This window comes from Tiliqua scincoides, chromosome 7, assembly GCF_035046505.1.
Source record: "Tiliqua scincoides isolate rTilSci1 chromosome 7, rTilSci1.hap2, whole genome shotgun sequence".
NCBI classification, from domain to species: Eukaryota; Metazoa; Chordata; class Lepidosauria; order Squamata; family Scincidae; genus Tiliqua; species Tiliqua scincoides.
This window is the reverse complement of record NC_089827.1, coordinates 25,609,704-25,637,389: the sequence shown is the minus strand read 5'-3', so window position 1 is coordinate 25,637,389 and position 27,686 is coordinate 25,609,704. Positions and strand designations below refer to the sequence as shown.

Here is a 27,686-nt window from a genome sequence, read left to right as displayed (position 1 = left end):
AGTCCTGGAATGTGCTGGAATCCCTAGCATGTATGCGCTGCTGAAACAGAGACGCCTGTGTTGGCTCGGTCATGTCGTGAGAATGGATGATGGCCGGATCCCAAAGGATCTCCTCTATGAAGAACTCGTGCAAGGAAAGCGCCCTACAGGTAGACCACAGCTGCAATACAAGGACATCTGCAAGAGGGATCTGAAGGCCTTAGGAGTGGACCTCAACAAGTGGGAAACCCTGGCCTCTGCGCGGCCCGCTTGGAGGCAGGCTGTGCAGCATGGCCTTTCCCAGTTTGAAGAGACACTTGGCCAACAGTCTGAGGCAAAGAGGCAAAGAAGGAAGGCCCATAGCCAGGGAGACAGGCCAGGGACAGACTGCACTTGCTCCTGGTGTGGAAGGGATTGTCACTCCCGGATTGGCCTTTTCAGCCACACTAGACGCTGTGCCAGAACCACCTTTCAGAGCGCGATACCATAGTCTTTCGAGACTGAAGGTTGCCAATATATATGATGCCCATAGCCTAATGTCAATTTGACGAGCCACCAAAAATTGGGTTGTGACCCACTAGTGGGGCACAGATGCACAGCTTGAGGACCACTGCATAGAAAATACATGGTGGGTTGAATTCAGAGGTTCCCCTTCTGCAGCAAAGGGAGTTTCTCCATCAAAGGAGAGTTTGAATCCAAACCAGTGTGCATACTATTCAGGAAATACACCAAAGTAGTTAAATTTTATTTTTTTTATTGTAAACTTTCTTTACTTCCGGAATTTCTGAGTCTTCGTGAGCTGCTTTTTATCATACTCAGAAAATGTTTTGAAGCAACTTGTGAAGATTCAAGAAGTGTGGAAGACATTGCGTTACCAGTATTGATAGTATTTTGAAAGTGACTCTAGTTTCAAGAAAACATTACAGGTAGGCATGGTGCTTTTCTGCAATGCTTCTCAATTACATGAATATATTTTGTGAATTATCACATTGGGTGTCAAATTGTTTTAATCCAGGAAATTTCCATAACCAGCACACTTATTTCTCTTCTGATCTGTTCTCCTTTAATATGGAGGCTTAAATGAAACATACTATGTAAATAAGTCAATTCATTTTTATTGTCTCTTAAGGTCCAGTGCTACACGTTTCCGTTGGAGTCAGTGCTACTACACAGTACAAGATGAGTGGGCTTTAGACAACATCTACATTGGGCAGCAGTGCCCAAGCATGTGTAATGGGCATGGCTGGTGTGAACAAGGTGTTTGCAGGTACTTCATTGTTGCTATTATATTGGATGACTTGCTTTTCATGATCTGTTTCAAAACACAATAAATCAAAACAGGGTAGAATTATCTTTGACAATAATTTGTCCCTAGTTTAGTCTCATCTCCCTGCTCCTATTAACAATGCTTTGGTCTTGGTCACAAACAGCAATACAGGTCGAGCCTCATTATTCCTGTGGGTTCCATTCCAAGCACTCAGATGGATGACAAAAAACGCACTATAGCAAATCAATTTAAAAAACAAAGTTTCTTTGCTCTGGTGATTTAAAAACAGCTTTGTTCACCTTTGTGATGTAAGATAAGAGTCATTAAGAAGACAATCCACCAATCAGTCGTCCTCCAAAGAGCTTCACTCAGGCCCTCCCTTCACCAATGCAAATGTGCTCAGGGGGAAGGGAGGGGTCAGCTGGAGAGAGAAGGATTGATGGATTGTCAGCCAGCTGCCCTCTCTCTCTCTCTCTCATTAAGGATGCTATTGTTAAAGGACTGTTCAGTTTTTTAAACTGATTTTAAAGGGATGCGCTTTTCCCCTTCTCCAGGGATCAGCACATTCCTTCTCATTTTCATATTTGGGATGACTGAAATGTCATAGCCATGATGAAAGAGACTCCATATTCTTAACAATATGGCCAACTGGTGCTTCATTCAATAATGTATAGGAAAAGCTATTATCTTTGTTGCTTAAAAGCAAGCTTCAACTTTTCCGTATGAAAGAATGCCTCTGTAAGGGAACTGTAGGTGACTTTCTCTGGAATTGTCCATTCATCGCTGGTGAAACCACTCTGGAGAAAGTTATTTGAGTAGTTTACAACAGTATAAGTAATGATGATGTGTACTATGTTTCTGCTGCATTGCACCCTGGAGAGCAGGATGCAGAAAGGGCTCCTTCTTATAGAATTGCAACACTGCCTTTACACCTGTACTAGATATACTGCTGCTGTATGAAGGTGTGCATCTCACCCTAAAGCAGGGGTCTCCAAAGCCCGGCCCGGGGGCCAGATGCGACCCGCAGCAAGCCTTTTTCCAACCTGTGGCCAACCTCTTGTCCCCTGAAAGTCTCTGGCCCACTCAACTGAACTTGACCAGAACTGAATGAGCCCATTCATTCATTTATTCACTATCTAAATTCCATCTCTATTTATTTAAATTTTATATTTAAATTTTTTTTCTGGCCCTCAACACCACGCCAGATATTTGATGCAGCCCTCTGGCCAAAAAGTTTGGAGGCCCCTAACCTAAAGCATGCAGTGACCTTCTCCTCCCCAGATTCCTGATATACAGCATAATCATCACTAGATCACTGCCCATTCAGGAGGCTTGGGTATGCAGGCTGTTGGGTTCTTCAGAACACAAAGGGGCATTGACTTGCCACAGATTGCAAGTACATTTGCTAGTACATTGCAGTGTACTTGCTATGGCTTCACACCCAATGAAGAAACAGGATGGTGGTGGAACCATCTTATAAGCAGTCTCTTCACAACCTACCCTCTGCTTATGGAACAAGCAGGATCCCAGATATTCATCTAGCCATGTATATTATCAGGTCCCTGTTCACATTTGTGAGCCAAAGTGTGCTTACATGCTAATTTCTTCAAGCAATAGGTGTATATTTGAGCATCTAGTCTGTTTTTGCTTCTCTGCAGATGTGATACTGGATACAAAGGCACTGAATGTTATCCTGAAAATAATTTACCTTCAACTATAATGTCTGATTTTGAAAATCTGAGCAGTTTGGAAACAGAATGGCAGGAAGTGATTGGTGGAGAGATTGTAAAACCAGAGCAAGGTTGTGGAATAATCTCATCTGGATCTTCTCTCTATTTCAACAAGGTATATGCACACATCTACTTACATACATAAGCTTAAATGGTATCCACTGCAACTAAGAACAAAGATAACACTGTGAGATTATGCTGAAATTGAGTCCAAGATCTACCCACAGTCTTCTGTGCTCTTCTTCATTTGGGACTGAATGGGGAAGAGCAAGCTGAAACTTAATCCCGGCAAGACAGAGTTATTTATTATTATTTATTTATAGAATTTATATCCCGCCTTTCTATCCCAGTAAAGGGCACTCAAGGCAGCTCACAAATAAAAGCATATTAAAAACATAAAATATATAAATACGTATAAAAATAAGACAATTTAAAAAACAGTAAAACGCAATAAAACTTGGATCCTGAAATTAAAACACGTTAAAAAAAAAGTTGGGTATTGATTTGAGAAATGATGTTCAAATCACTGCTCCAAGGGAGACCCATAAATATCAGATTCACAGTCTGGGGTAAACCTTGATCTGGAGCTTCTCCTGGTGGCCCAGTTGCCTTGGAGATGAGCAGTGCCTCTTATTGGCTGGTTTGTCAGCTGCAACACTTACTGGAGAGCCCTAACTTACAGTTATTCATGCTTTGGTCACCTCCCAGTTGGACTACAACGTTGCACCTTACATGGAGCTGCCCAAAAGGAGTGTTCAGAAACTTCAATTGGTACAAAATGTACCTATTGGGATGGAATCCCCATCATGGTGGGATCACATCCATCCCAATTATTTATGTATTCCATTGGTTGCCAATTTGTTTCCAGGCTCCATTCAAGGTACTGGTTATGACTTTTAAAGCCCTAAACAGTTTGAGACCTGGAGATCTTAAGGAGCACCTCTTCCTATATATGCCATCCCTCATACTCCAATCATAAATTGGAGAGTGAGTGTCAATGGACAATTTTCACAATGGAGAGAGGTGAAAAGCGGTGTGCCCCAAGCATCTATTCTGGGACCGGTGCTTTTCAACCTAATCATAAATGACCTGGAGAAAGGGTTGAGCTGCGAGGTTGCTAAGTTTGCAGACAACACCCAATTTTTCTGTGGTGAAGACCAGAAGCGATTGTGAGGAGGAGCTCCAGAAGGATCTCTCCAGACTGGCAGAATGGGCAGCAAAATGGCAGATGCATTTCAATGTAAGTAAGTGTTAAGTAATGCACATTGGGGCAAAAAAATCAAAACTTCACATATAGGCTAATGTGTTCTGAGCTGTCTGTGACAGATCAGGAGAGAGATCGGGGGGGGGGTGGACAGCTCGATGAAAGTGTCGCTGCAATGTGCAGCGGCAGTGAAGAAGGCCAATTCTTTGTTTGGGATTATTAGAAAAGATATTGAGAACAAAACGGCTAATATTATAATGCTTTTGTACAAATCGATGGTAAGACCACATCTGGAGTATTGTGTCCAGTTCTGGTCACCACATCTCAAAAAGGACATAGTGGAAATGAAAAAGGTACAAAAGAGAGCAACTAAGATGATTACTGGGATGGGGCACCTTCCTTATGAGGAAAGGCTATGGCGTTTGGGCCTCTTCAGCCTAGAAAAGAGGAGCCTAAGGTGGGACATGATTGAGACATACAAAATTATGCATGGGAAGGATAGAGTGGATAGAGAGATGCTCTTTAGACTCTCACGTAACACCAGAACCAGGGGATATCCACTAAAATTAAGTGTTGGGAGAGTTAGGACAGACAAAAGAAAATATTTATTTACTCAGCATATGGTTGGTCTGTGGAACTCCTTGCCACAGGATGTGGTGACAGCATTTGATCTAGATGCCTTTAAAAGGGGATTGGACTAATTTCTAGAGGAAAAATCCATTACGGGTTACAAGCCATGATGTGTATGTGCAACCTCCTGATTTAAGAAATAGGTTATGTCAGATGCAAGGGAGGGCACCAGGATGCAGGTCCCTTGTTATCTGGTGTGCTCCCTGGGGCATTTGGTGGGCCGCTGTGAGATACAGGAAGTTGGACTAGATGGGCCTATGGCCTGATCCAGTGGGGCTGTTCTTATGTTCTTATAAATCAAGCCTTGCTATGAGTCCTTCCTAGCCTTAGTTTTCCTTCCTAGCCATGATAGGCATCCACTAGGAGCAGGATTGTTTCAATGGTGGGGGCCAATTGTATCTGTTCCAGTGCAGGATAGGTTTGGGCTGCCCAAAATATTAGCTTTTTCTGTTGTTTTCTAAAAGTTTAGGTGACTTACTTCTTAAATACAGAAGACTGTTCTTAGTTGTGTTTATCTCACATTTTGTTTAAACCTTCTACAGTGGGTGCAACTTGCTGCCAGGGTAACAGGAGTACTTTTGTTTTTTAAATCAAAGCCTATTACAGTAGAACCTCTTTAAATTGACCACCCAAGGAACTGGAGGAAATTGGTCAACATATGGAGGTGGTCAGCATATGGGAAAAAAGGCATTTAAATATTATCATGTTTAGCTCCCAGGACAACAAATGCAAGGCCAAGTTATTATTTAGATTGGATTTTTAAAAAGTTTTATTGCAAATATCAATGAGAATTGATCTTGTGATGCTTACTATTTATATCATCTATATCTCTATCAAGAGACAGAGAATAAACAGCCCACAATCAGTGTTTTTAAAAACCCCTGAAAATTCATAAGCTTAAAAAAAAATGTAAGTTTAAAAAAAATACTTGGTTTCATAGCAGACAGGCAGACCAATGCTATCCCTTGCCAGCCCATAGCATGTAGCATGTTACATAGCCCCAACACCTAAAAAAAACAACACTTTTTTATTTAGGCTGCCTAGCCTCCACTGGGTCTCCTCAGAGTCACTAAATGCCAGAAGCTGTTTGATATGGTCCCTCACTAAAAGCTGTTGAGAAAACTCCACAGTCAGGAAATTAAAGGACAGGCCCTCTCATGGACTGGGAACTGGTGGAGAACCAGGAAACAGAGTGGGTGTCAGTGGGCAATTGGCAAAAAAAGTGGAGAGAGGTGGAAAGTAGAGTGCCTCAAGAATCTGTCCTGGGAGTGGTGCTTTTCAACATCTTCATAAATGACCTGGAAACAGGGATAAGCAGGGAGGTGGACAAGTTTGTGAATGACACTAAACTTTTCTAAGTGGTGAAGACCAGAAGGGAAGTACTTCTGGTACTTGTGAAGTACTCCAGAAGGATCTCTCCAAACCGGAAGAATAGGCAGCAAAATAGCAGTTGTGTTTCAATATAAGTGTAAAGTAATGCACTAGTGATGGGAACCAAAGTTAAAGAACAGTGGCGTCATGATGCACAAGCAACCTCATGTCCCTCACAACTTGGTACATGTCCAGGTACAATCGGCAGCTAGCACAGGTCTGTCGGCTATATGCAGTGTGCCCACCTATAAAAACCCTTTCACACATGTGCTAGCAGGCTGAGGGGAGGGATTGTCACATGGCTTCTTGCTTTTCCAAGATGGAACAAACCAGACAAAACACAGGCCCACAGTATCGCGTTCAGTGGGCAACTTACGGAGGGTAAATTAATACTCTGTGCAATGGTCGAAGTGGTCAAGATACAACTTACGGAGGTGGTCAGTATAGAGAGGTGGTCAACTTTGGAGGTTCTACTGTATTTGTATGTTGTTTGGGGAATGTGCAAAAAGGGTCATTTATTTTAATTTTTGCTGATAATGGAAACTTTATATTTTAATTTCAGTGATTACTAACACTAACAATTTCTTATATCAGGATCAAATATCTGTTTTGCTCTGCTGACTTAACTTATTTTTGTTTTATGTCCTGTTTTAATTGACTGTATGCATATTTGCAGAAAGTTACTCTTTTAATTAGCCCACCTCCTAATTTCCTTTGTGATTTCTATAACTGGAGGCCTTTTTTTAATTAAGTTAATTATGTAGTAAATCATCCCTTTGGTGGAGTGGGTTTCATGTCACAGTTGTGGCAGAGGCAGCAATCTTGTCTGGAATTGTGTATCTGCTCTTAACATGGGGATTGAGTAATCAGTACTATCCCAGGAAATGAAACTGCTCATGCATAGAGCTAAGGCACTGGAAGTTTGCACATTCTGATCTGTGACTCACCTTCAACAAAGGCCAAATGATGTTTACTTCAGTGCATTACTGAAGGCTGAACAAGGAATGGGGAGAAATTGGTCACATGGGGCCTCCACGTGATCAGATGTGCACATGGATGCCATGGCTTATATATGCTACATACTGCTCAACCATCTGAATGTTGCAGATAATGAATGAATTGGGGTTATGTCTGGGGAGAAAGTTGAACTCTAGGCCTATGATTGTTTTTAAAAATCAACTCTATTTTGAGATGGATGGAAAGAAAATGCACAGATATTTCTCATTGTCCCCTGAATTTATTCCCTTCCTGCTAATTTGTACTGCTCTAGATAAATTAAGGGCGCAATCCAAACTCACCCTTGAGCCAGCACAAGTCCCTTGCACAGCCCAGTAGGGTCGCAGACTTGCCATAAAGCACATTTGCACCTCCTCAGGAGTCGGCTGGGCTGGTTCAGGTACACACACCAGTCTGTGGAGGCTGAATCCAGCCTCTGCGCTGACTCAGGCATGGAGGCTTGCTTCATCAGAGCTCAGCTGATGCAAGGGTCTGGGGTGGGCGAGGAAGAAGAGGGAGGGAGGCATTCTGGGGTGGGGAGAGGGCGGTCCCAGGGGCAGGTGGGCAGACAGGGAGCAGGAGACAGGGCTAGGATCCGGCAGATATGCCAGATCCTAGCCCCCATTCCTGAGCAGCGCAGAGCAGCTACAAGCCACTCCACTCTTCTCAGACTTATGCCACCTCCAGAGTTGGTGCTAGTCCGAGGAGACCCATTGGGCTGTGGTGGCTTACCCAGGGGTAAGGGGAAGAGTTTCCCCTTACCTCCAGCTGAGCCACTTTGGACCCCTATCTTGCACTGGATACTAACCCTCCTGGCCTTCCAGGATTGCGCTGCATGACTGCATCTCAGAGTGGAAGCTGTTCAAGTCCTGTATCACAGTACATGGTTTGACCAATCGAGGGATTGGCAATTTTTAAGCAAACAGATTTACAGATAGGAAAGAATATGAGTATAGTGAGATTCAGGTGGAAAATGGAGTGGGCATTTTTGCTTGCTGATTCTTCTGTCAGGTATAAGAATGTAAGAAGGGTTAAGCAGTCTTCTTATTCAGTGCATTTAATAGTTTAAATCCAAATGATAAACTCTTGTCACTCATGTCCCCATAGATCTTGTCACGTGTCTATCAACAGGACTTAAGGGTTTCTCAGGGAAACTTTTGAATGCAGCCATGGGAAAGGCATAATGAGCATAACAAATAAATGATTGATATATTTTGAAACAACCCAACTCCCTTTGTATACTGAACCCAGAATTCTTGGTTATTAAATAACCTTTTGTAATCAAGCTGGGAAACATATCCCTGAGCTGGGAGAAATATCCCTGGCCACGTAGACCTAGATACACCTGCAGATGCAAATTGCCTCCTGGAACCCTCGCTCACTCTCTTCCAATCCTTTCTTAAAACCCACAATTTCTGTGAAGTTTTTGGCACTGTGCCTTCATCTCCTACTGTAACTGTTATGAATGCTTGAACATATTTGCATATTCTTCTCTATTTGCCCTCGAATCCATCCTCCTCCTTCCCTCCTCTGTAGTCACCATTGTGTCAATATTCAGACTGCAAGCCCTTGGGGGAAGGAATTTGTCTTTTCATTTTGTGTGCATTCAACACAGGCACCGGTGTAAAGTACCATGAATGTGGAGGGCATTATCATCATCATCATCATCATCCTGTATCTAGGCATAGAGGAAAGATCCATGGTTCCGTGAACATCTGGAAACCCCAAAATATTTTTTTATCTATTTTGAATAGATAGAATAATAATCAATAATCTTGTCTACTTGAATAATAGACAAGGAGATATTACAGTATTCTTCTATTGCTCTGGTTGTGATCTTGTTTGTGCTGTACAACCTAGTACAGGCAGCCATTCCCAGAACCATCACAGATACCGAAATCTGCAGATGATTAAGAACCCGATCCTGAGGTCCGCAGCGTGACCCTATACCATGGACCTCAGTCGCAAACATGCCATAAAGGCACATTTATGGGACTTACCGCCGGGCTCCTGCCGGAGCTAGCCCAACACCGGCCAGAACTAGCCCAGCAGGTGCCCGGGTTCTGTGGCTCGGCGGTCTCCTGGACCGCCGGGCTGCAGAACGGGTGGTGGGGACATGACCCGGGGCATGGGGGAGGTGTTCCAGGGAGGGGGGAGGCTGGCGGGAGGCATGTTGTGGGAGGGGGAAAGGCGGATCCATGGAGCTGAGCTCCGCAGGATCCAAGGCGCTCAGGTAGGGCTGCTTGCCCTACACAAGCGCCTTTACTTTAGTGGCGACCAAAAGCTCGCCACTAAAGTGAGTAGCCCCATTGTGGGGCTGCTTCCCTTACTCAGGGGAAGGGGAACGTCCCCTTCTTCCGAGGAGCCTCCCGTGGTAGTGCGGGAGGCGTAGGATCCGGCAGGAGCCTTCCGTGGAGCCGCCGGGTCCAGGAGCTCCGGGCAGCTCAGGATTGGGCTGTCCGGGCCGATTCCAATTTTCCAGTGCTGGTGCAACCATGCCAGTGAGGCATGCACTGCATCCTGTAGTGGGGAGACAGTCCCAAAGGGCTCCTCAAGGTAAGGGAACATTTGTTCCCTTACCTTGGGGCTGCATTGTGGCTACACAGGTGCTGGAAAGCTGGATAGGATTGGGCCCTAAATCCACTGATTAAGGCCCCCCATACCTTCCAAATGTGACCACAGCTGTGCTCCGATCGTGTCCAGAGGGTGTTCCGAGGGCCAGCGAAGCTGCGTGCAGCCTCCCCAACTCTCAGAATGCCCGTTTCGGGCAAAAAAAGTGACATCCGGTTTCTCGGGGAAACTGGAAGTGGCGTTTTTATACCCTTATAGCATATTCTGAGAGCCAGGGAAGCTGCCCAGGTCTTCCCCAAGCCTCAGAATGCCTTATAAGGGCATTAAAATGTCACTTCTGGTGCGGCATCCCCAGTCCTCAGAACACCCTCCGAACATGTTCAGAGCGTCCAGGACATGAAATCCATGGGTACCGTACCTGCGGATAACACAGGTCCACCTGTAATCTTTTTATTCTGTTCAAGTTTAATTGCATTAAATGCCTTATACATATGAGATATAGAATAAATCTATTTTTTCTTCACAGTAGGCAGTTATCTCAGTATACTTGTTTTCTGTTATTGTTTGTTCATTTGTTTTTTGTCTCCTTGTTTTATGTATACCACAGGCTGGAAAGAGGCAGCTGGTGAGCTGGGACTTGGACACCACATGGGTAGATTTTGTCCAGTTTTATATTCAGATAGGTGGGGAGAGTTCTTCTTGCAACAAACCAGACAGCAGAGAAGAAGGTGTGCTACTACAATACAGCAACAATGGAGGTATCAACTGGCATCTATTGGCAGAAATGTACTTCTCTGACTTCAGCAAACCCAGGTATCCATTCAGTCCATGGTAAAATGTGTAGTTTGTGAATGCATATTGCTGCATGTATTGACAGTACAATAATAACTTTGTCAACATTAGGGTGATCTGGGCACTTAAGCGAGGACTCTGCCTGGGTCCCTACATGTGCATGTGCTTCTCAAGGCTCCACCTTACTGAGGGCTTGGCTTGGCAACAAGGGCTGGCAGGCAGAGTTTCTCTCTACTGCACCTATGTTTGTGGTTCCCAACTATCCCCACCCCAGATGACCTGGCCAGCGGCTGGCCAGGGCTGGGTTTAGATGTGCCTGCCTCCCCTCCTAGAGACCACTTGGGAAGATTCAGCCTATAGTTTGTGTCTGGGGGGGGGGGAGAGTGGAGCTCCCCAGAAAACATGCTGCTACCCCAGAAAACAGAGCTGCTCTGTGAGTTAAGGCAGCACCTCACTTACAAAAGTATAGAGTCACATTTTGACTCTGTATTTTTCTAAGTCTGTGTGGAAGTTGCATACATCTTTATGAAAGTCTCAAGTCATACTATGACCTTAGATTTTTGTAATCAGACTTAAGGTGCTGCCTCAATTTGCAAAACACCTGCTTATGGATGCTCTGGCCCTTGGCCAGTGCCCAGTCTGACCAACCTGCAATGCCATCTCACCACAGTAATCCCATGAAAATTTTGGGTTACAGTAGATAAACTCAAGAAATAATGTGAAACTCTGCTATAAATTGTTAAATTAAAAGCAATTCAAGCAGTGATTTAAATGGTCTGATGCCCAAAATAATTATTCTCTTTAAAATGCTAACTCAAATCACATTTGTGCTACCCCAAGTGACATGAAAAAGTTAATAGTGAGCTACTGAAGAAATGTTAATACAAGAACACATTGCATGTGGCATTTGCTCCACAATATATTACGTGTCCCTTTTAGACATTTTGAAAATCTTTGCTACTAGGTTTGTTTACCTTGAGCTTCCCCCTGCTGCAAAGACTTCCTGCACCAGATTCCGATGGTGGCAACCAGTATTTTCAGGGGAAGGGTACGACCAGTGGGCCATTGATGACATCATCATTCTGTCAGAAAAACTGAAGCAGATCATCCCTGTTGTTAACCCAACTTTACCTCAGGTAAGAAATGATGCCAGATAAGAAGTTTCTTGTCAAAATAGATGTTCTGTTAGCCTTGTTGCAACTACAGACACTATGGAAATCTCCCAAATTTAGTTTCAAATGCAGATATTGTAGTTGTGGTGGTGGAGACAAACATCCCAGATGCTCCTTGTATCCAATTCTATTCAATCTAATATCCATCAGGAAAAATATTGTTTGTGTCTGGATGGGCAAAGTCATACATTTGGCTGTGGTTCTGCGTGCTCCCCTGGGGGCTGGGGATAAGAATAGGCCCTCAGTTTGGCTGTACTTGTCGTAAGAGGCAACTAAACAGCCACCGGGTAGATGGGACTCGTTAGCCTGGGAAGGCAGCTCATCTGAGAGAAGGAAAACTCTGATCCCAAACCTCCACTGGCTTATGGCTACATCCAGTTATGGAAAAGGCTTCAAGAGTCAACCTCGAGGCAAAATCCGGAGCCAGAGTCCCTGAGGCAGTTCATGGCTGAACACAGTCACGTTCTGGCAACTCCTGCAACGCCGCTGGAACCAACCGTATTGGCCTCTGCCTTTCCATTGGACCATTTCAGTGACGTGGAGAGGGGGGATTTGCTGCATGGGAAACAGTCTGTCCTCCATATCTACTTTCCCCAGGCTTCGCGCACTAGAGAGGACACTCTGTTCCAGATCCGCCATTCAGAGCGCGATACCATAGTCTTCCGAGACTGAAGGATGCCAACAACGGTTCTGCGTGCAACATATTGCACAAGCTAAGAGAATTATGCGCAGAGGTTGCCAAGAGTAGAGGTGAAACTGACAAGCTGGAAGCAGTGGGCTCCCTTGTGTAGCTCTGGTGTTATCATGCTAATCCTGCACATTTTGATCATGGGGGGAGGGGAACCCTAAAAAGTTAGGGCTGGTTCAAACAGAAACATTCCCCACTTGATGACCACAAGATCAGGTAATGAATTGTTTTATTTTTTTTCACCTTTTTATACCACTCCAAGGAGTTCAGATGTGGTGTACATGGTTTCTTCCCTAATTTTGTCCTCACAACAACCCTGTGCACTGGGTGAGGCTGAGATAGTGACTAGCCCAAGGTCACTCAGAAATCTTCACAGCTTAGCAGGGATTTGATCGTGGATCATTCAGCTCTAAGTCTAACACTAAAACAACCGCACCATTCTGGCTCATAGCGTCATAGGCAGAATTTTCAGATCAACTCAAGTGCAATGCTTTCCATTTGAGTTGATTCATGTGTCATATGGCCTGGTTTTCCACCCCCCTTTTTAATATAGCACATGGGAGACACAAAAGCCACATAGATGGTTGGTGGGGCAGTAGAATTTTGGTCCTGCCATGGTTCCAATGCTGACCATGTACCCCTGCATACTGTTTGTATGAAAAAAGAGTTTCTACTGACTGCACAAGTCCTTCTACATTAATCTTAATATGGAATTGTTTTTGTGTTGCTTCCATTTTCAATAGAACTTTTATGAGAAGCCAGCATTTGATTACCCCATGAACCAGCTCAGTGTGTGGCTGATGTTAGCTAATGAAGGGATGCCCAAAAATGAAACTTTTTGTTCTGCCACTCCATCAGCAATGCTATTTGGGAAATCAGATGGTGATCGCTTTGCAGTGACACGGGATTTGACACTGAAACCAGGATATGTCCTTCAGTTCAAGGTATACTTTATTACAGTTTAAATTGAGAGGGCACTAATTCACTCAGGCACTTATAACTGTTAATGTTTGCGATTCCAAAACATCTAAGTAAAGTATCCAAAAAATGAAAGTTTGCTATAACTCAGTTATAGCCTCTGACATTTATAGTAAACCCTTTGCTTAGCCTCTTTAATCATATTGTACCCAAATATACACATTTTAAACAACATCTCCTTGTCCCATAGGTGAGTCCTAGTATGCCATGTTGTTTGTTACAGTAATGCTATGTGGTCAGTATTTTATTTCTGATTATTTTGGTTTGGTTCAAAGCATAGAAGAGACTCACATTTCAAAACAAGTATGTGGTGCTGGCCTGGAGAGCAAGAGCCAGACTGTTGGAAGGACTGTTGGCAGGAAGCCAGAGATCCTCAAGGCTAGGAAGACCACAGTTCTGATCTTGCATTTGGATAATGTAATAACCTGTTCCTCCAACCCCCATATTTGATCTCTGGAATTCAGTGCTCCAGATTTGAATGGAGCTTGTTTATTGCTTAATGCGGTTTTCATGAGGAATTCATGTGTCCGAAGTGGAAATAAAGAATTCCAGCTTCAAATCCTGCAGGAATGGCAGATTTAATGGTTTATGACTCTAGCCCAGGGCTTCTCAAATTGGGGTGTCGTGACGCCCCAGCCTGTGGACCCTGGACTCTCTCCCCTTAAGGGGTGGGGGCAGGGGGGAGGCAGTGTCACAATCCCCAGGATCATGTCGCTGACACGGGCACAGGGACATCAGTCCCTGCAGCAGCCTCCCGGGGGTGTGGGGAGCCCTGTGCAACTCTCTGCAGGGCTCCCCATGTCTTAGAAAGTGAAAGCGGAGCAATTGTGCTCCACTTCCGGTTTTGCGGAGGTGGAGCATGATTGCTCCACTTTCACTTTCTGAGGGTTGGGGAGCCCTGCAGAGGGTTGCACAGGACTCTCTGCACCCCCGGGAGGCTGCAGCAGGGACTGGTAAGTGCATGCCAGTCCCTGTACCCCCCCCCCGGGCCTTCTCCCTGCCCCCACTGCATTCCCTGCTCCCACGCAGGCACTTACTGCAGTCTTCAAACTCCCTGCGAGTTTGAGAACCTCTCCTCTAGCCAATTCCCTGGACTCCTGAGCTGGGAAAAATACATTTTGAAAGACAAAGGGAAGGTTTCACACTTCCACAGGTTCTCATCCATCTCTTGATTAATCTTAGAAACAATCCAACAGCCATCCAACTGGTTCCTGCACCTTCAGCTGGTGGTGGGACAAAGGACTCACACACATACATGCATCCATACGTACACACATATATTAAAAGTGTAAGGTCCAGGGTTATGTTCTGAAAATGTTGGTTGTCTCTGATACCTTCCCAGACAACATTTCAGCTTGTCTGCAGTGTCGAATCACTGTTTTCTTGTATTGTAACTGACTTTTATTGTGATATTTTTAAAATATATGTTATGGGTTTTTGTTTGATTGTTTGTTTAAGCATTTATAAACTACCAACACAAAGTCAAAAAAGCTGGGACAAAAAAAATCCCAAAAATGAATTAATAAAAGGAACCACCACATTGTGTAGAAGAAAAAAGTGGCTGGACCAGAAAAACTATCCTGTACTGTCCTCCAAGTAGAAGCCTGCTGAGCACGGTAGAATTACAGAACCCTGGACAGCTCCAAGTGAACAATTTTTTTTTTCCTGATAGGGTCCAGAGTAGGAAATGAAGGCTTAGTCCATTTCTGTCCAGCCCACAGGTGTATACATTTTATTCCTGTTGTGTATATGCAACATTGGGCAGAAATGACTTTTAAATAGCTCAAGAAACAGACTTTCCCCCATATGCCAACTCCCTGAATAGAGAGCAGAAAGATTGAATGAGGCAACCCTCTGACCCTGAGTCTGGCAAGTCTTCTTTGCTCTGTTGAATTCCTCTGGGCCCATTGCTAGTGATGATGTGCAGTGTTACACTGGATGTGGGAAAGATAGTTCCTTAAGGAGATCTGGCTTTGGCAGTGTCTTTACTCTGGGATCTCCTGGCTGGCAGACCAGGGTTGTCTTAGGAACTGTGGGGCCCAATTGGAAACACTCTTTTTTTATCAGGAGCCCAGGTTCACAGCTAAGAGCTGTAGAATCCTAGAGATATCAATAAAATGGATTTTAGACTTTATATTCTATAATGGAATCTACGTATATCTCCTTATATCTGTATAATGTCTGTTATATCTCTAGAATGGAAAGCAATCAACATGTGCACTTAAAAAGTGCATGTGAATTAATGGACCAAATGGATCTAAGCCCGTTTTAATATAAAATTGCATACTTTTAAGCCTATGAATAAACAAGCAAAATGCGTAGATTACCTTTGAAAAGTAAATAGTTACAAAACCATTTGTTTTAGTGACTGCAAAATAATTTAGTAAAAATATTGCTTTTATTTTTTTCCCTAGCAAGGGGCGCTTGATATACAGGGCCCTATTGGAAGCAATTGGTTCAATTGGCTTAAAACCACTCCCTGTGGCAGACACAGGTCTGGTATTGAGACCTGGGATTAGGTCCAAGGCTAGCCCTTCCAAACCAACTGCTCCCTTCTCTTCAGGGTAAAATTCAGCTTCTGCTCAAGGCAGGGGTCATGGCTCTATTAAAGTATTGGGCAGAACTGGAAAGTGCTCAGGACAACTTTGATGAAGATGAAACCAAATCCAATAACTTTCAAAGAAATTGAGGACTAGTTCAAGATACGTTTGATGAAGTTTTGAAGGGAAATTATGGAGAAAAGGCAACACTGGTAACACCATGCTGAAAATAACTGTGATGACTGCCTATTCCACAAAATCTCAGCATTTTAAGTGCTACTGAACAGCAACCGATGGAATCAGGATGAGTGGATGACAGTCTCACCTGTCTTGTAATAGTGAAACTGACCCATAGATTCCAAAGAAAGTTTATTTGCTCCTACAGGCTGTTGTTTCTGGATCCTAATCAAATTTTTATTGAGTTTATAATAAAATCCCACTGTGAATTCAAGCGGTCAACTGCAATACAATTTTAATGAGCTAGCCACAAATACATGGTCCTTACATAATTGGTGGATACAGACACTGAATAATTTACAAACAGAATTATTAAAGACATCATATGTTTACAGGCAGCTTTTCAAATTTAATTCCCACCATTCTATAAATAGGGACATTGGCAAGCAGTCTCGGGATTTGTAAAATAATCTAATTCTGCTTTGACATTAGAGTGATGAATGCTATACAAACTGAGAGTTTCCATTACATACATTTTGGTTCACTGCAGTTTTTTTTAATAAAACTGTCTTAAAATCACTTTCATGGGGCTTATCTGCATGTGTACTTTGAAAATACAGTACTTTAATTTGCTTTTCCAAAGTACTGTAGAGTCACAGTAGTGCTAACATTAATATCACAGCCCTGCTAATACTACACTGAAATAAAAGTCAACTGAGGTCTCTTCAAGCAGTATAAGACAGCAGCTCTTTGGGAAAGAGGGTACTCCTGCCCCTTATATCTCTATCCTGCTGTCTTGCTCTCTGTTAACAGTGCACACATTCACACAGAAGTGCCCAGTAGGTGCAAAAGAGAACAGCAATGTGTATGTGTGTGCAAAAGAGAACAGCAATGTGTATCACTGAAGACAAGCCACCTCCTTCTGGCATTATGAACATAAGTCTGTAGTTACCAAAAGGAGAACCTTGTTCAGTATTAAACCACTTGCTTTAGATAGTTTTACCTTATTTTGATATACTACACAGAGCAAAGGTTATGAAGAAAGTTTGCAACGCAGTGCTGAAAGTACAACAGAAAAAACACATGTGTGAACTGTGCATTGTAGAAAGCTACCAGCAGCCCATTCAAGAGGTGATCATTTATTATTTCTTAGGAGGCTGCTGATGCATGGCTGTGGACATTCACCACTTGCAGCAATGGTGGCCCAGCTGCACAAAATGGCAGGTCATGTTTTGCAACCTCTAGAAAGCATGCTGCATCACCAGACCATGAGTTCCAGTGGTATGGTGAGCTCATAGGATTGGACCATAAGCTCTATGACCCTCTAGAAATAAATGCAGGACTCCTAGATTTAGCACAGCAACCCCGTAATCCTTACATATCAATGCTAAAACAGTGTAGACCAACAAAAAAAAAAAGTCATATAATTTCATCCTAATTTACTTTGGTCATTATATTAAGTACAAATCAAACAACAACAAAAATTCATTCTGGTGCTTCGGATGTTATACATATACTTGGGATATATTTGGGGCACTGATTCAAACAAATGGCATCAGCTCTGGTGCCATCAGCTCTGGTGTTGGAGATGCACATGTCATAGTTTCAGTGGGATTTTGACAGTCGCCCATCCTAAAACCACTGAGTGCATTAAATGTGTATCTCCAAACCAACGCCATTTGTGGAATCAGTGCCCCAGGCCGTTTATGTGGTTACATGGGCAGGCATGGGCTTTTTTACATGGGTGGCTTACATAAGCATTTTTCAGTGGGGTTTTTACAATATGTTCTGTGAAGATTCAACAGACCCCTCAGTCACCAGATGTTGACTTCATAACGTGATTATCTTTTCTGGCTTCATGCCCTTAGGCTTCAGTATGGATCATAAATCATGGACCTGGACAGATCCTCAATGTTGTTTCTGTTCTTACCGCCTGGCCTTCACACACTTTCCTACACTCTTGCTATGGTAATCAGCTGACTAGCAACTCCATCCTGCCACAACTAATACAGCAGCTTGTCGCAGCCTGGCATTCCATCTCCCATCCAGAAACACAACCATACATTCTTCTGCTTAGCTCTTCAGGAAGTACCATCTGCTCAATCATCAGACCACACTTCCTGCTTCTACACCTATCCAAGAATAGGTCTAACTTTTAATGAGCTGTGCAATGAGTAAATACAACCACAACAATAAAAAAAAAAAAAAAACAACCCAAACTCTCAAGTGTCAGGAAGCATCTTGAGAGATATGGATGTAGGTTGACTAATGTATGGCTAGAAGGAAGGCATGGGCATTAAAAAGTACAGATCTGATATTTACTCCTCCTCCTGCTTTGTCACTGTTTTTATTTTAGATTTAATATATTTATTTTGCAGTTGAACATAGGTTGCACTGATCAGTTCAGTAGCTCTGCTCCAGTCCTTCTCCAATATTCCCATGATGCTGGCCTGTTCTGGTCACTAGTGAAGGAGGGCTGTTACCCAGCATCTCCTGGAGTCAAAGGCTGTGAAGGAAGTTCCCGAGAACTGACTGAGCCAACCGTGTATTACACAGGAGACTTTGAAGAGTGGACAAGAATTACTATTGTTATTCCAAGATCTCTCGCATCCAGGTACTGTTGTGATATACTTATTGTACACCCTGGTTTGATTTTTTTTTCTTCTTTTAAATAGCCTATAATAATCTGGCAATGTCCTTATTTTTCCAGACTGTGAACTACAATATTGTTAAAGGAACCCCAGAAAAAATATTTTATTTGGGTGACATTATAAACAAACCAGACACAGAATTTTATTTTTAAATTTAGCTTATAAGCATGCTCCCTGCAAACTGCAGCTTTTAAAAAAAGCACATTGGGACAAATACTGTTTGCTTAGTATTACTTTTTTTTCTTTAGGCTGATCAACTAGGTCAGAAAGGCTGGCAAGAGAGTGATAAGTCCTGTGAATAAAATGAGATCAATCTCCATAGGATTGATTTCATAAACAGTTGCTCCCGGCTGAAGAAGAAGCAGAAGGGCATTTGAGCTATTGTGTAATGTGCCGTGTCATTGGCTGATGATGATGTGTGTTAGGGAGACCCCTCTGTGGAGCAAACTCAAGCGGTATTGCAGAAGTGTAGCCAGACTATGCTCCCAGAGGCAAACAGAAAGGACCCTTTTTAGATGTTAATTTGGAAACTGTCTTAAGCTTCCACTTCTGTTATTGCAGTTTTTACTTATATGGTTGGGACAAATGCAAATAGAATCCAAGCACAGAACTTGTTTTCTCATTTCAGCCAAATTCCCTAAGCATTCCATTCAAGAGATTTCCTACCCTGCACTACACAACAACTGGTAGAATTGTCCTAGTAGCCAGATTCAATCTGGCACAAGCTGCAGCAATAGCCATTGGCGTGGCTGCACCTGAAAGGGACTTTTGCTTTTCATGCTTTTCTACTACACAAGATAATCAAGAGAGTGAGGATGGTGTAGTGGTTCTGGTGTTGGACTTGGAGCTAGAAGGTTCAAATCGAAGCTCAGCCATGAAGCTTCCTGAGTGAGCTTGGGCCAGTCACTATCAGCCTAACCTACCCCAGAGGGTTGTTGTGAGGGCAAAAGGAGGGAAGGAACAATGCTCTGAGCTCCTTGGAGAAAAGGCGGTTTAAAAAAAAGTGAAAATAAAAATAAACAATCCATTCAGCACGTGGAGGAAAATTCGAAAGAAGGTGCTGCTGCCCTATTTGTATGGCTTCGTATAAGCTGTTTGGTCATGTGAATGGTCAATGTAAGCGTGTTTTGGGGGTTTATGTCATTGTGAGAATTTTGCCTAGCAAGTGGAACAGAGCTGTACAGGGCCAAATCGTATCCAATTTTCCAGCACTGATGCAGCTGTGCCAATGGGGTATGTGCTGCATTTGTGCCCTTATCTCAGGGTTGCATTGCAACTGCATTGGCACAGGAAAGTGGGTTAAGAGTGGACCCTAAGTCAATTCTAGATACCTATATGAAATTAGGCCTTTCCTTTCCTTTCTGGGATTAATTTAGGGCGCAATCCTATCCTGCGCTGGAACAGGCAAGCCAGGAGGCTTACACTGTATCCAACCCAGGATAGTGGCCATAAGCAGCTCAGCCAGAGGTAAAGGGAAACATTTCTCCTTACCTCTAGGTAAGGGCTGCTGTCCCCAACAGATCTCAGACTTGCACCACCTCTTGAGATGGCGCACGTCCGAGGAGAACAGAGCAGCTAGACGCCGCTCCATTCTGTCTGGGAACAGGGGTGGGGATCTTGCATAACTGCCGGATCCCAGCCCTGCCTCCCACTCCCTGCCCACCTGCCCCTGTGGCCGCCCACCGCCCTCCCTCCCCCTGCCCAGGAATGCCTCCTCCCCACCTGCCTTTCTTCATTGCATCAGCCTGGCTGGGCCAACACAACAAACAAGAAGGAAGCCAGCACGGAGGCTTTTGTCGGCCTCCGCAGGCTGGCGCTTCTTTGAGCACTGGCCTGGCTTCCTCCTGAGGAGGCACAAATGTGCCTTACTGCACGTTTGCAACCCTCCTGGGCCAGAGCAAGGGACTTACACCCTCCCAAATACAGATCTGGATTGTGCCCTTAGAGAGAGAAACATCCCTGAGCACCTACACCCAAACTAGTTGCATTGATATCAGTGGCAGTACTTCAGAATCGAAGGTCAGAGAAACATAGCTTAAATGTTTGCCTACTACCAGAGAAAGTGTATGGCATATCCAGGAAATGTGTGTGTGTGCTCGTCCCCCGATTTTTTTTGCCTGCCTCCCCGCTTCTTTATCTGGCAATGTGGCCAAGATATTTTGTTTTCTTGTGTGTCTGTTTCCCACTGTCACTGTCACTGTCTCCTTCTGTTACATGCCTAACAAATATTTACAGTGCACGGCCTGCTGTGTAGCAAGGGGAGCCAGTGTCTTCATGACAAGAACAAATCAAAAAGTCAGTGTGTACCGTAGTTTAAGTATTTTCCCCTCAATTAACCAACAAAAGCAAGTGCCAAGTCACACAAATCTGACACTAACGAGTTGATTTGCCCAACACAAACTACACTGAATCAGTAGTGGCCGTCTGTTTGGCATTATGTTCTGTTATATAATTGGGAATTGGCAGCAGCATAGAAGCAACACCCACCCCCCAAAAGGATGTTTATCAATATAATTAAATTCATCAGTTGCCATAACAGATGGGATACTGTTATGTATCTCCTAATGTGTCAACATGGTAACTAGGTTGTGTGTACCTGTGACAGATTTACACCCCTATCCTAAACACATTCATTTGGAAGTAAGTTCCATTGGTCCACTTTAGGGCTATTCGTTTATTATGTTGAGTGTCTCCAAGCTGCAGAGTGATGTTCATGAATTTCCCAGTTTGTTTTTCCATCTATGTATCAGTTTGGTCCACATCTGTTTAGCTTCAGGGATGATACTGCATCAGGTGCTATAAGACCATTCTCTGGGGTCCTACAATTTCAGATCATAAATGCCCACTTCAGACAGTCTGAGGAGAAGGTATGTGCAGAATGGGGGGCAGACCTTGGACCTGGCTGCCCTGCCTCTGGGCACGCCAGATGCTCAGACATTGATATAATGTTTGTATTGGGCCAATGTACTTAAAACCAATATTTATAGGCCTATTGAATTATGCAGTTAATTCCTGGTTTTGGGGTAAGATACTGATTTTACAATATGGGCTTGCTAGTGTGGAATGTGGGTTCTATGCAAATATTACATTCACATATGGATATCCTACAGGCCTGTGGTCAGGGCAGGGAAGGGAAGGGAAGGGCAGGGGCGGTCATGATTCTGCTTTACTCAATAAGAAGAGCATCTGAATCAGACTAATAAGCATCCCATTTTCAACATCCTTGAATATCTTTTTTTTAACTTGTTCATCATCACATGGTGGGGTTGGATCTCTGGGATTTTGTTTGTTCACAGTATTAAGATTTGCGTGTGTGTTTATTTAATAAGTACACATACAAACAAATGGATAAATAAATATTGTGGGCAGATATATTATGCACAGAGCCTGATATTTGATATGCAGGGCTGCAGGTATTTACTGTTACTAGGATGTAATAGAAGGAGACAATGACAGTGTGAAACATACACACGCAGCGCTATCCTATGAATGTCTACTTGGAAGTAAGTTCTATTGATTTTAACAGGACTTACTCCCAGGTAAGTGAGCATAGGACTGTAACCTCAAGAAGACAAAATAGTAATGGTAGCATATGCAGCAGGAAGTAGTATTTATATAGTGTTTATTTTTGCGATCACAAAAGCTTATACAAAACAATGTGTATTGACTCTTAAGCATCAATTTGAGAACACATGAAATACAGTAGATTCGTCTAAGCAGTTAATAATAATGCCCTGCCTTTGATTTTACTATCCATGCAGTAAGACCAGATTTCGCTGGATCCAAGACAGCAGTTCACAAAAGAGTGTGCCTCCCTTTGGCTTAGATGGGGTGTACATTTCAGAACCGTGTCCTAACTACTGCAGTGGTCATGGAGATTGTATCTCTGGAGTCTGTTTTTGTGACCTGGGCTACACAGGTGAGACATCAAGGTATATACAGGGTTGCTGTGTATATCACTATATAGCAAGTGGGACCTTCAGCAAAATGTTGCATTGGATCTCCAGGCCTAGTTGCTAGCAAGGAAGATTTCCCAGTGCTTCCTTTGAGTTGGAAAATCTATTGAGTCTTGCTCCCAGGTCCAAAGACCCTTGTGAGGCAGAGTGCTGGCTCCTTGTCTTGCAAATCTATCAGTGCCTGGGTACCAGTGAGGCAGTTTTCTGTGCCTTTCCCCTAAGCTAGGAAGGAGAGTTGGGAATCTTTCTGGATGGCCAGGCTCCAGCTGTTAAGGGGCAGAGTTAGAGCTTGCACCTTTGTTGTGCCCTCATTCTGCCAGGGTTGCAGAGAAGTGCTTTTATTTTAGTTATTTAGCGTATGGTATATAATACATGGACTCATATAACAATTAAACTAGATCAAATATCAATGTCCAGTTCGTCCAGCTACTTCATCCAGCCATTCCAGAGTTACCTTCATTGAAAAAGTCAGACCAAGGGCCAGTATACGCCGCAGAGAAGTGCATTCACTGTCCTCATCAAATTTGTCCTCCTTTTAGGGGATCAAGGTTGAAATAATTGAACTTCTACATACCTTGGCATTCCTCCAGGTATGCTGAAGCCTCCATTTTGTTTACCAGTGAACCTATTTTGCTTCCAAACTGATCAACACAGGGCCACCAACTTTTCTGTTAGAAGAGATGGTATTTCATTCATTTTCCTGTTTGTATATTTTGGGTGGGGTGGGGTGGGGTGGAAGAGCAAAACAACTAGATAGTTTGTAACTGTGTGGCAGTGCACTGCGGTCCAAAACTAATTGTGCATGTCTAAGGCAACCAGGTCTATGAGCATGTTCCCCACCCAGAAAATTGTCAATCACAGTAATTGGCTGTTTAGCGAAGCAGAGGACAAAATCCAATCATCTGATCCTCCTACAAACCACTAATCAACACAACTACCATTTTTGCAACAGAGCTTTGCATGTAGAGACTCTGCAGCCAGATCATAGTAGGGACATCTCCTGTTTACATAAGAGATTTCTCTTCCAAACAGGAATATATGCTCAGAAACTTGCTGAATGAGAGTGTGTGTGTTCTGACAGAAAAATTCTGTACACAAAGAGCTTGTCGTGCTCTTACTTTTTTTAAGAGAAAAGCACACACATGTAATTGCAGAACTACTTTTTTCAACAAATCAAAATTTCAACAAAGAACAAACCAAACTACAGCTTACAGAGTTTTTAAATATATACTGTGCTGTCCCCCACCCAGCTTGCAGTCCACATTAATGTCACTGATTTTAAATATTCAGTTGGATGATTTCTATGTACAACAGGGAAAATTAGAGTCATGGATAAGTTTCCATATAACATGAATAGGATGTTTGGAAAAAAACACCTTAGATATAGACAGCATACATTCACCCCACACTTTCTCAAAAGAAGCAAATATATGTGAATCGTATGATATTGCTTACCAGTTTACTGACCTTTCACTACCCGCAACTATTTCAACAAAACATTTCCTATATATTTTTTCTTCCCCTTCTGAAGCCTCACATGGGACCTGTGTGCCTAATGTACCTAATCACAGTGAGATGTTCGACAGGTTTGAGAGGAAGCTGAGCCCCCTCTGGTACAAGATAACTGGAGGTCAGGTTGGAAATGGCTGTGGAATACTGAGTGATGGAAAATCCCTTTACTTCAATGGACCTGGCAAAAGGGAAGCGAGAACAGTTCCTCTGGATACCACAAGTATCAGGTCAATTGTATATTCTGCTTCTAAAAACTGCATGCAGAACCAAAACCACTTCACTTAATCATTGATTTGAAGGGTGTTGTAATAGGTTCAGATCCTAGTCCAATTAATATTTGAATGAAGTACTTTTTTCATAAGGTTATAGTAGTGCATAGTAGGTTATTTAGGTTCAGATAACAGAGTTTTTTGTTTTACAGTGTATTTTCTTCTCCAGTACCACAAATGGCTTGTGCATTTCTTCCAGAGCTGATGAATATTGTTGTTAAAATACATAGTAAAGTTGTAAGACTATACCTGTCTATAAAATAGAAAAAAAGTCACTTTCTGGTGTGATTAATTTGATTGATTGATTGATTGATTGATTAATAATAATAACAACAATAACAACAACAACAACAACAGGTATTTATATACCGCCTTTCTTGGTCTTTATTCAAGACTTTATTCAAGGCGGTTTACATAGGCAGGCTTTTATTTAAATCCCTTATTAAATAGGGATTTTTACAATTGAAAGAAGGTTCTTTCTTTCAAGAACCACTACATTCAAGGTGTTACATTCCGATCTGGCTTCACATTCTGGCCTCCATCCTCCCACTCTCGGAGCAGATGGAAATAGCTCGGCTTCAGCTTGTCAGCTGCTTCAAGGTCGCACAGTGCCGGTGGCCTCGAACTGGCAACCTTGTGGATGTTATCTTCAGGCAGAAGGAGGCTCTACCCTCTAGACCAGACCTCCTGATTCCAATGTGTATCCAGTGTGTCATCCTGCTTGGTTTTAAAGACCATGACCTGCTTCTTTAAAGCAGCTCTAATGCCAGCTTCTACAAGAATGTATGAATTGTTTCTGCATAATGCCCAGACTTTGGCAACTCTCATCATGTACAGTTATGGGACATCAACCAAGACCGCCTTGTCATGTATTCTAATCATTTGCCACTGAGACCTTTCTTGGTTGTGGTGCATAAATTATAGGAAGCCAGAGTGCAGACCAGTCGAGAGCAGTAGTTCTCACACTTTCAGCGCTGGGACCCACTTTTTTAGAATGACAATCTGTCAGGACCCACCGAAAGTGATGTCATGACCGGAAGTGACACCATCAAGCAGGGAAATTTTTCGCAATCCTACCCACACTTACCCAGGAGTAAGTCCCACTGACTATCATTGTTAAAAGCATATACATAGTAACCTGTTAAAAGTACCAATCTGAAATATTTCCCCAAATGCAGTCACATACCATTGTAGCATCTAAGTCTAATATATTAAAAATAAAATATTGACATGAATGGGGACCCACCTGAAATTGACTTGCAACCCACCTAGTGGGTCCTGACCCACAGTTTGAGAAACATTGGTCTAGAGCACTGATACTCTGTGCTCCTGAGGGTCATCAGCATTTTGTGCAATGGCCCTAGAAGCAAAGAAGAAAGCCCTCTACATAAATACATTGTTCTATTAAAAATATTTATGCCCAAATGAATTGTTAGACATACCTCAAGCACCATTTAATGGGTTTGGGCTGCTCCCTTCTCATTTGTATAGCACCATTTTTCTGTGGCCATCTTCTACTTGCAGTCCTCTGCATACCTGTTCAGAAGAAAGTAACACTGTGTTGAGTTGGGCTTATTTCCAGAAAAGCATGTATAGAGTTGCATCCTAGAGATGTAAAGACTCATATGCTTTCTATGCAGAAGCTGCAACAGCAAGTTACACTTTACACTTGAGTATCTTCTCCTAAATAGTAAAACTTTTCAAACTCTATATAACAAGTTGTATGCAGCTGTTAAAGTTAAAGTAACCCAGACCTCCTTTCGCTAAATGAGTTGAGGAATCCATTCTGCCCATACTGCTGTGATGCTTCTAGTTCAGAAGCTCTTTGCAGGCCGGTCCTCATCCCCTCCATTACCTTGTGCAACCCAACATTTTGCTCATAGAATTTGCTATGTGAGCTGCCAATAAGCTACCCAGATATAATTTTATTCCACTTTGAATATTTCTCCCTTATGATTTTTTTTTCTCACTATCTGCTCAGCCAGTTTGCCATTTATGGGTCCTAGCTGGCAGCTGCAGAGGCTAGATAAACATTGCAAAAGGGTTGTCTCCAATTGATGACATCTGGATTGTTAAATGCAGCAGCTTCAGCTCTCATCTGTGCTACAGCTCTGCAGCTTAATGACCACAAAGTGCTTTTCAGGACCGAAATTATCATAGATACCCTATTTTTCTCAAAAAGTATATTCTAGTCTCTGTCTTCCTGAAGTGTTTAAGGGATGTTATAGACAGAAAGACAGATAGAGAGAGGGAGAGGGAGAGAAGACTAGTCTATCTTTCCCTGCTAGATAAATGAACCCAATTCATCCTCCATCCCAGTCACTTTGACATAGAACAAGACAAGACAAAAAAAGAAGCTAATGAGAAGTCTAATTAAAGAGCAACCCACAAACCTATATCTAGGGACTCAGGGCCCCATCCTGAAGTCGACAGCACCCAGGTCTCCAGCAGCACCAAAATGGCAACTGCCAGATCTTATGGGTGCCGTGACTACTACCGAGGTCTCCTCAGGGTAAGGAAGTGTTTGCTGCCCTCCCCCAGGCAGACAGGAGCTGGCAGCATTGGGTCTCTTTGCGCAATGGGCTCTGCACCCATGTTTGAACAGGTGCAGAGTTGAGGAGGCCCGTGTTGGATCACCCAGTTCATGGGGGGTTCAGATGCTGCCACTGTTTCCACCCCTTATGAGCCCAATTCTCCCCTCCCATCGCAGTTCTACCCTCCCTGCCCTCCATACACCTTCCCCCTGCCCTTCCCTTCCCCCAAAAGCCACACTGCTGCCCAAGCATTCTCGCTTATCTCTGTCAGCAGTGTGGCATCCTATTTGTGGCACTGAGGCTCAGCCCCAGTGCTAACTCCTTGCCGGACACTGCAAATGTGCTTTATGGCAAGCTCACAACGCCTGGAACTGGTGCTGATGTTCAGCACCAGCTTCAGGATTGGGTTGTCAATAGGTAACTGCTCGCTCTACTGGTGGAGATGAATACATATACAGATAATGCCCAACTTACAGATGTCTGACTTACAGATATTCCAGCTTTTGCACAGACTTGATAACACTGTTTCAACTTATGGACAAATGTTCAGAATGGAACCAGGACATAAGTCAGAGCCTATCTGTACCCACACCCACAGTTATTGAAGAGGACTAACTCATGCATGCCATCACTCTTCCAACACAGATCAGGACCACTGTGCATAAAACC

General features: G+C 43.2%; 1 protein-coding gene across 1 annotated transcript in view; it reads left to right on the top strand.

The window, feature by feature from the left end:
• The window catches only part of RELN (reelin), a 366,138-nt gene that overhangs the window by 265,202 nt on the left and 73,250 nt on the right, over positions 1-27,686 (top strand). Inside the window, exons 23-30 of the mRNA XM_066633734.1 lie at positions 1,109-1,246; positions 2,905-3,091; positions 10,356-10,561; positions 11,505-11,676; positions 13,144-13,344; positions 18,474-18,709; positions 22,508-22,665; positions 24,234-24,441. Of these exons, the coding sequence (XP_066489831.1) occupies positions 1,109-1,246; positions 2,905-3,091; positions 10,356-10,561; positions 11,505-11,676; positions 13,144-13,344; positions 18,474-18,709; positions 22,508-22,665; positions 24,234-24,441 (1,506 nt within the window). The remainder of the gene's footprint in view (positions 1-1,108; positions 1,247-2,904; positions 3,092-10,355; positions 10,562-11,504; positions 11,677-13,143; positions 13,345-18,473; positions 18,710-22,507; positions 22,666-24,233; positions 24,442-27,686) is intronic.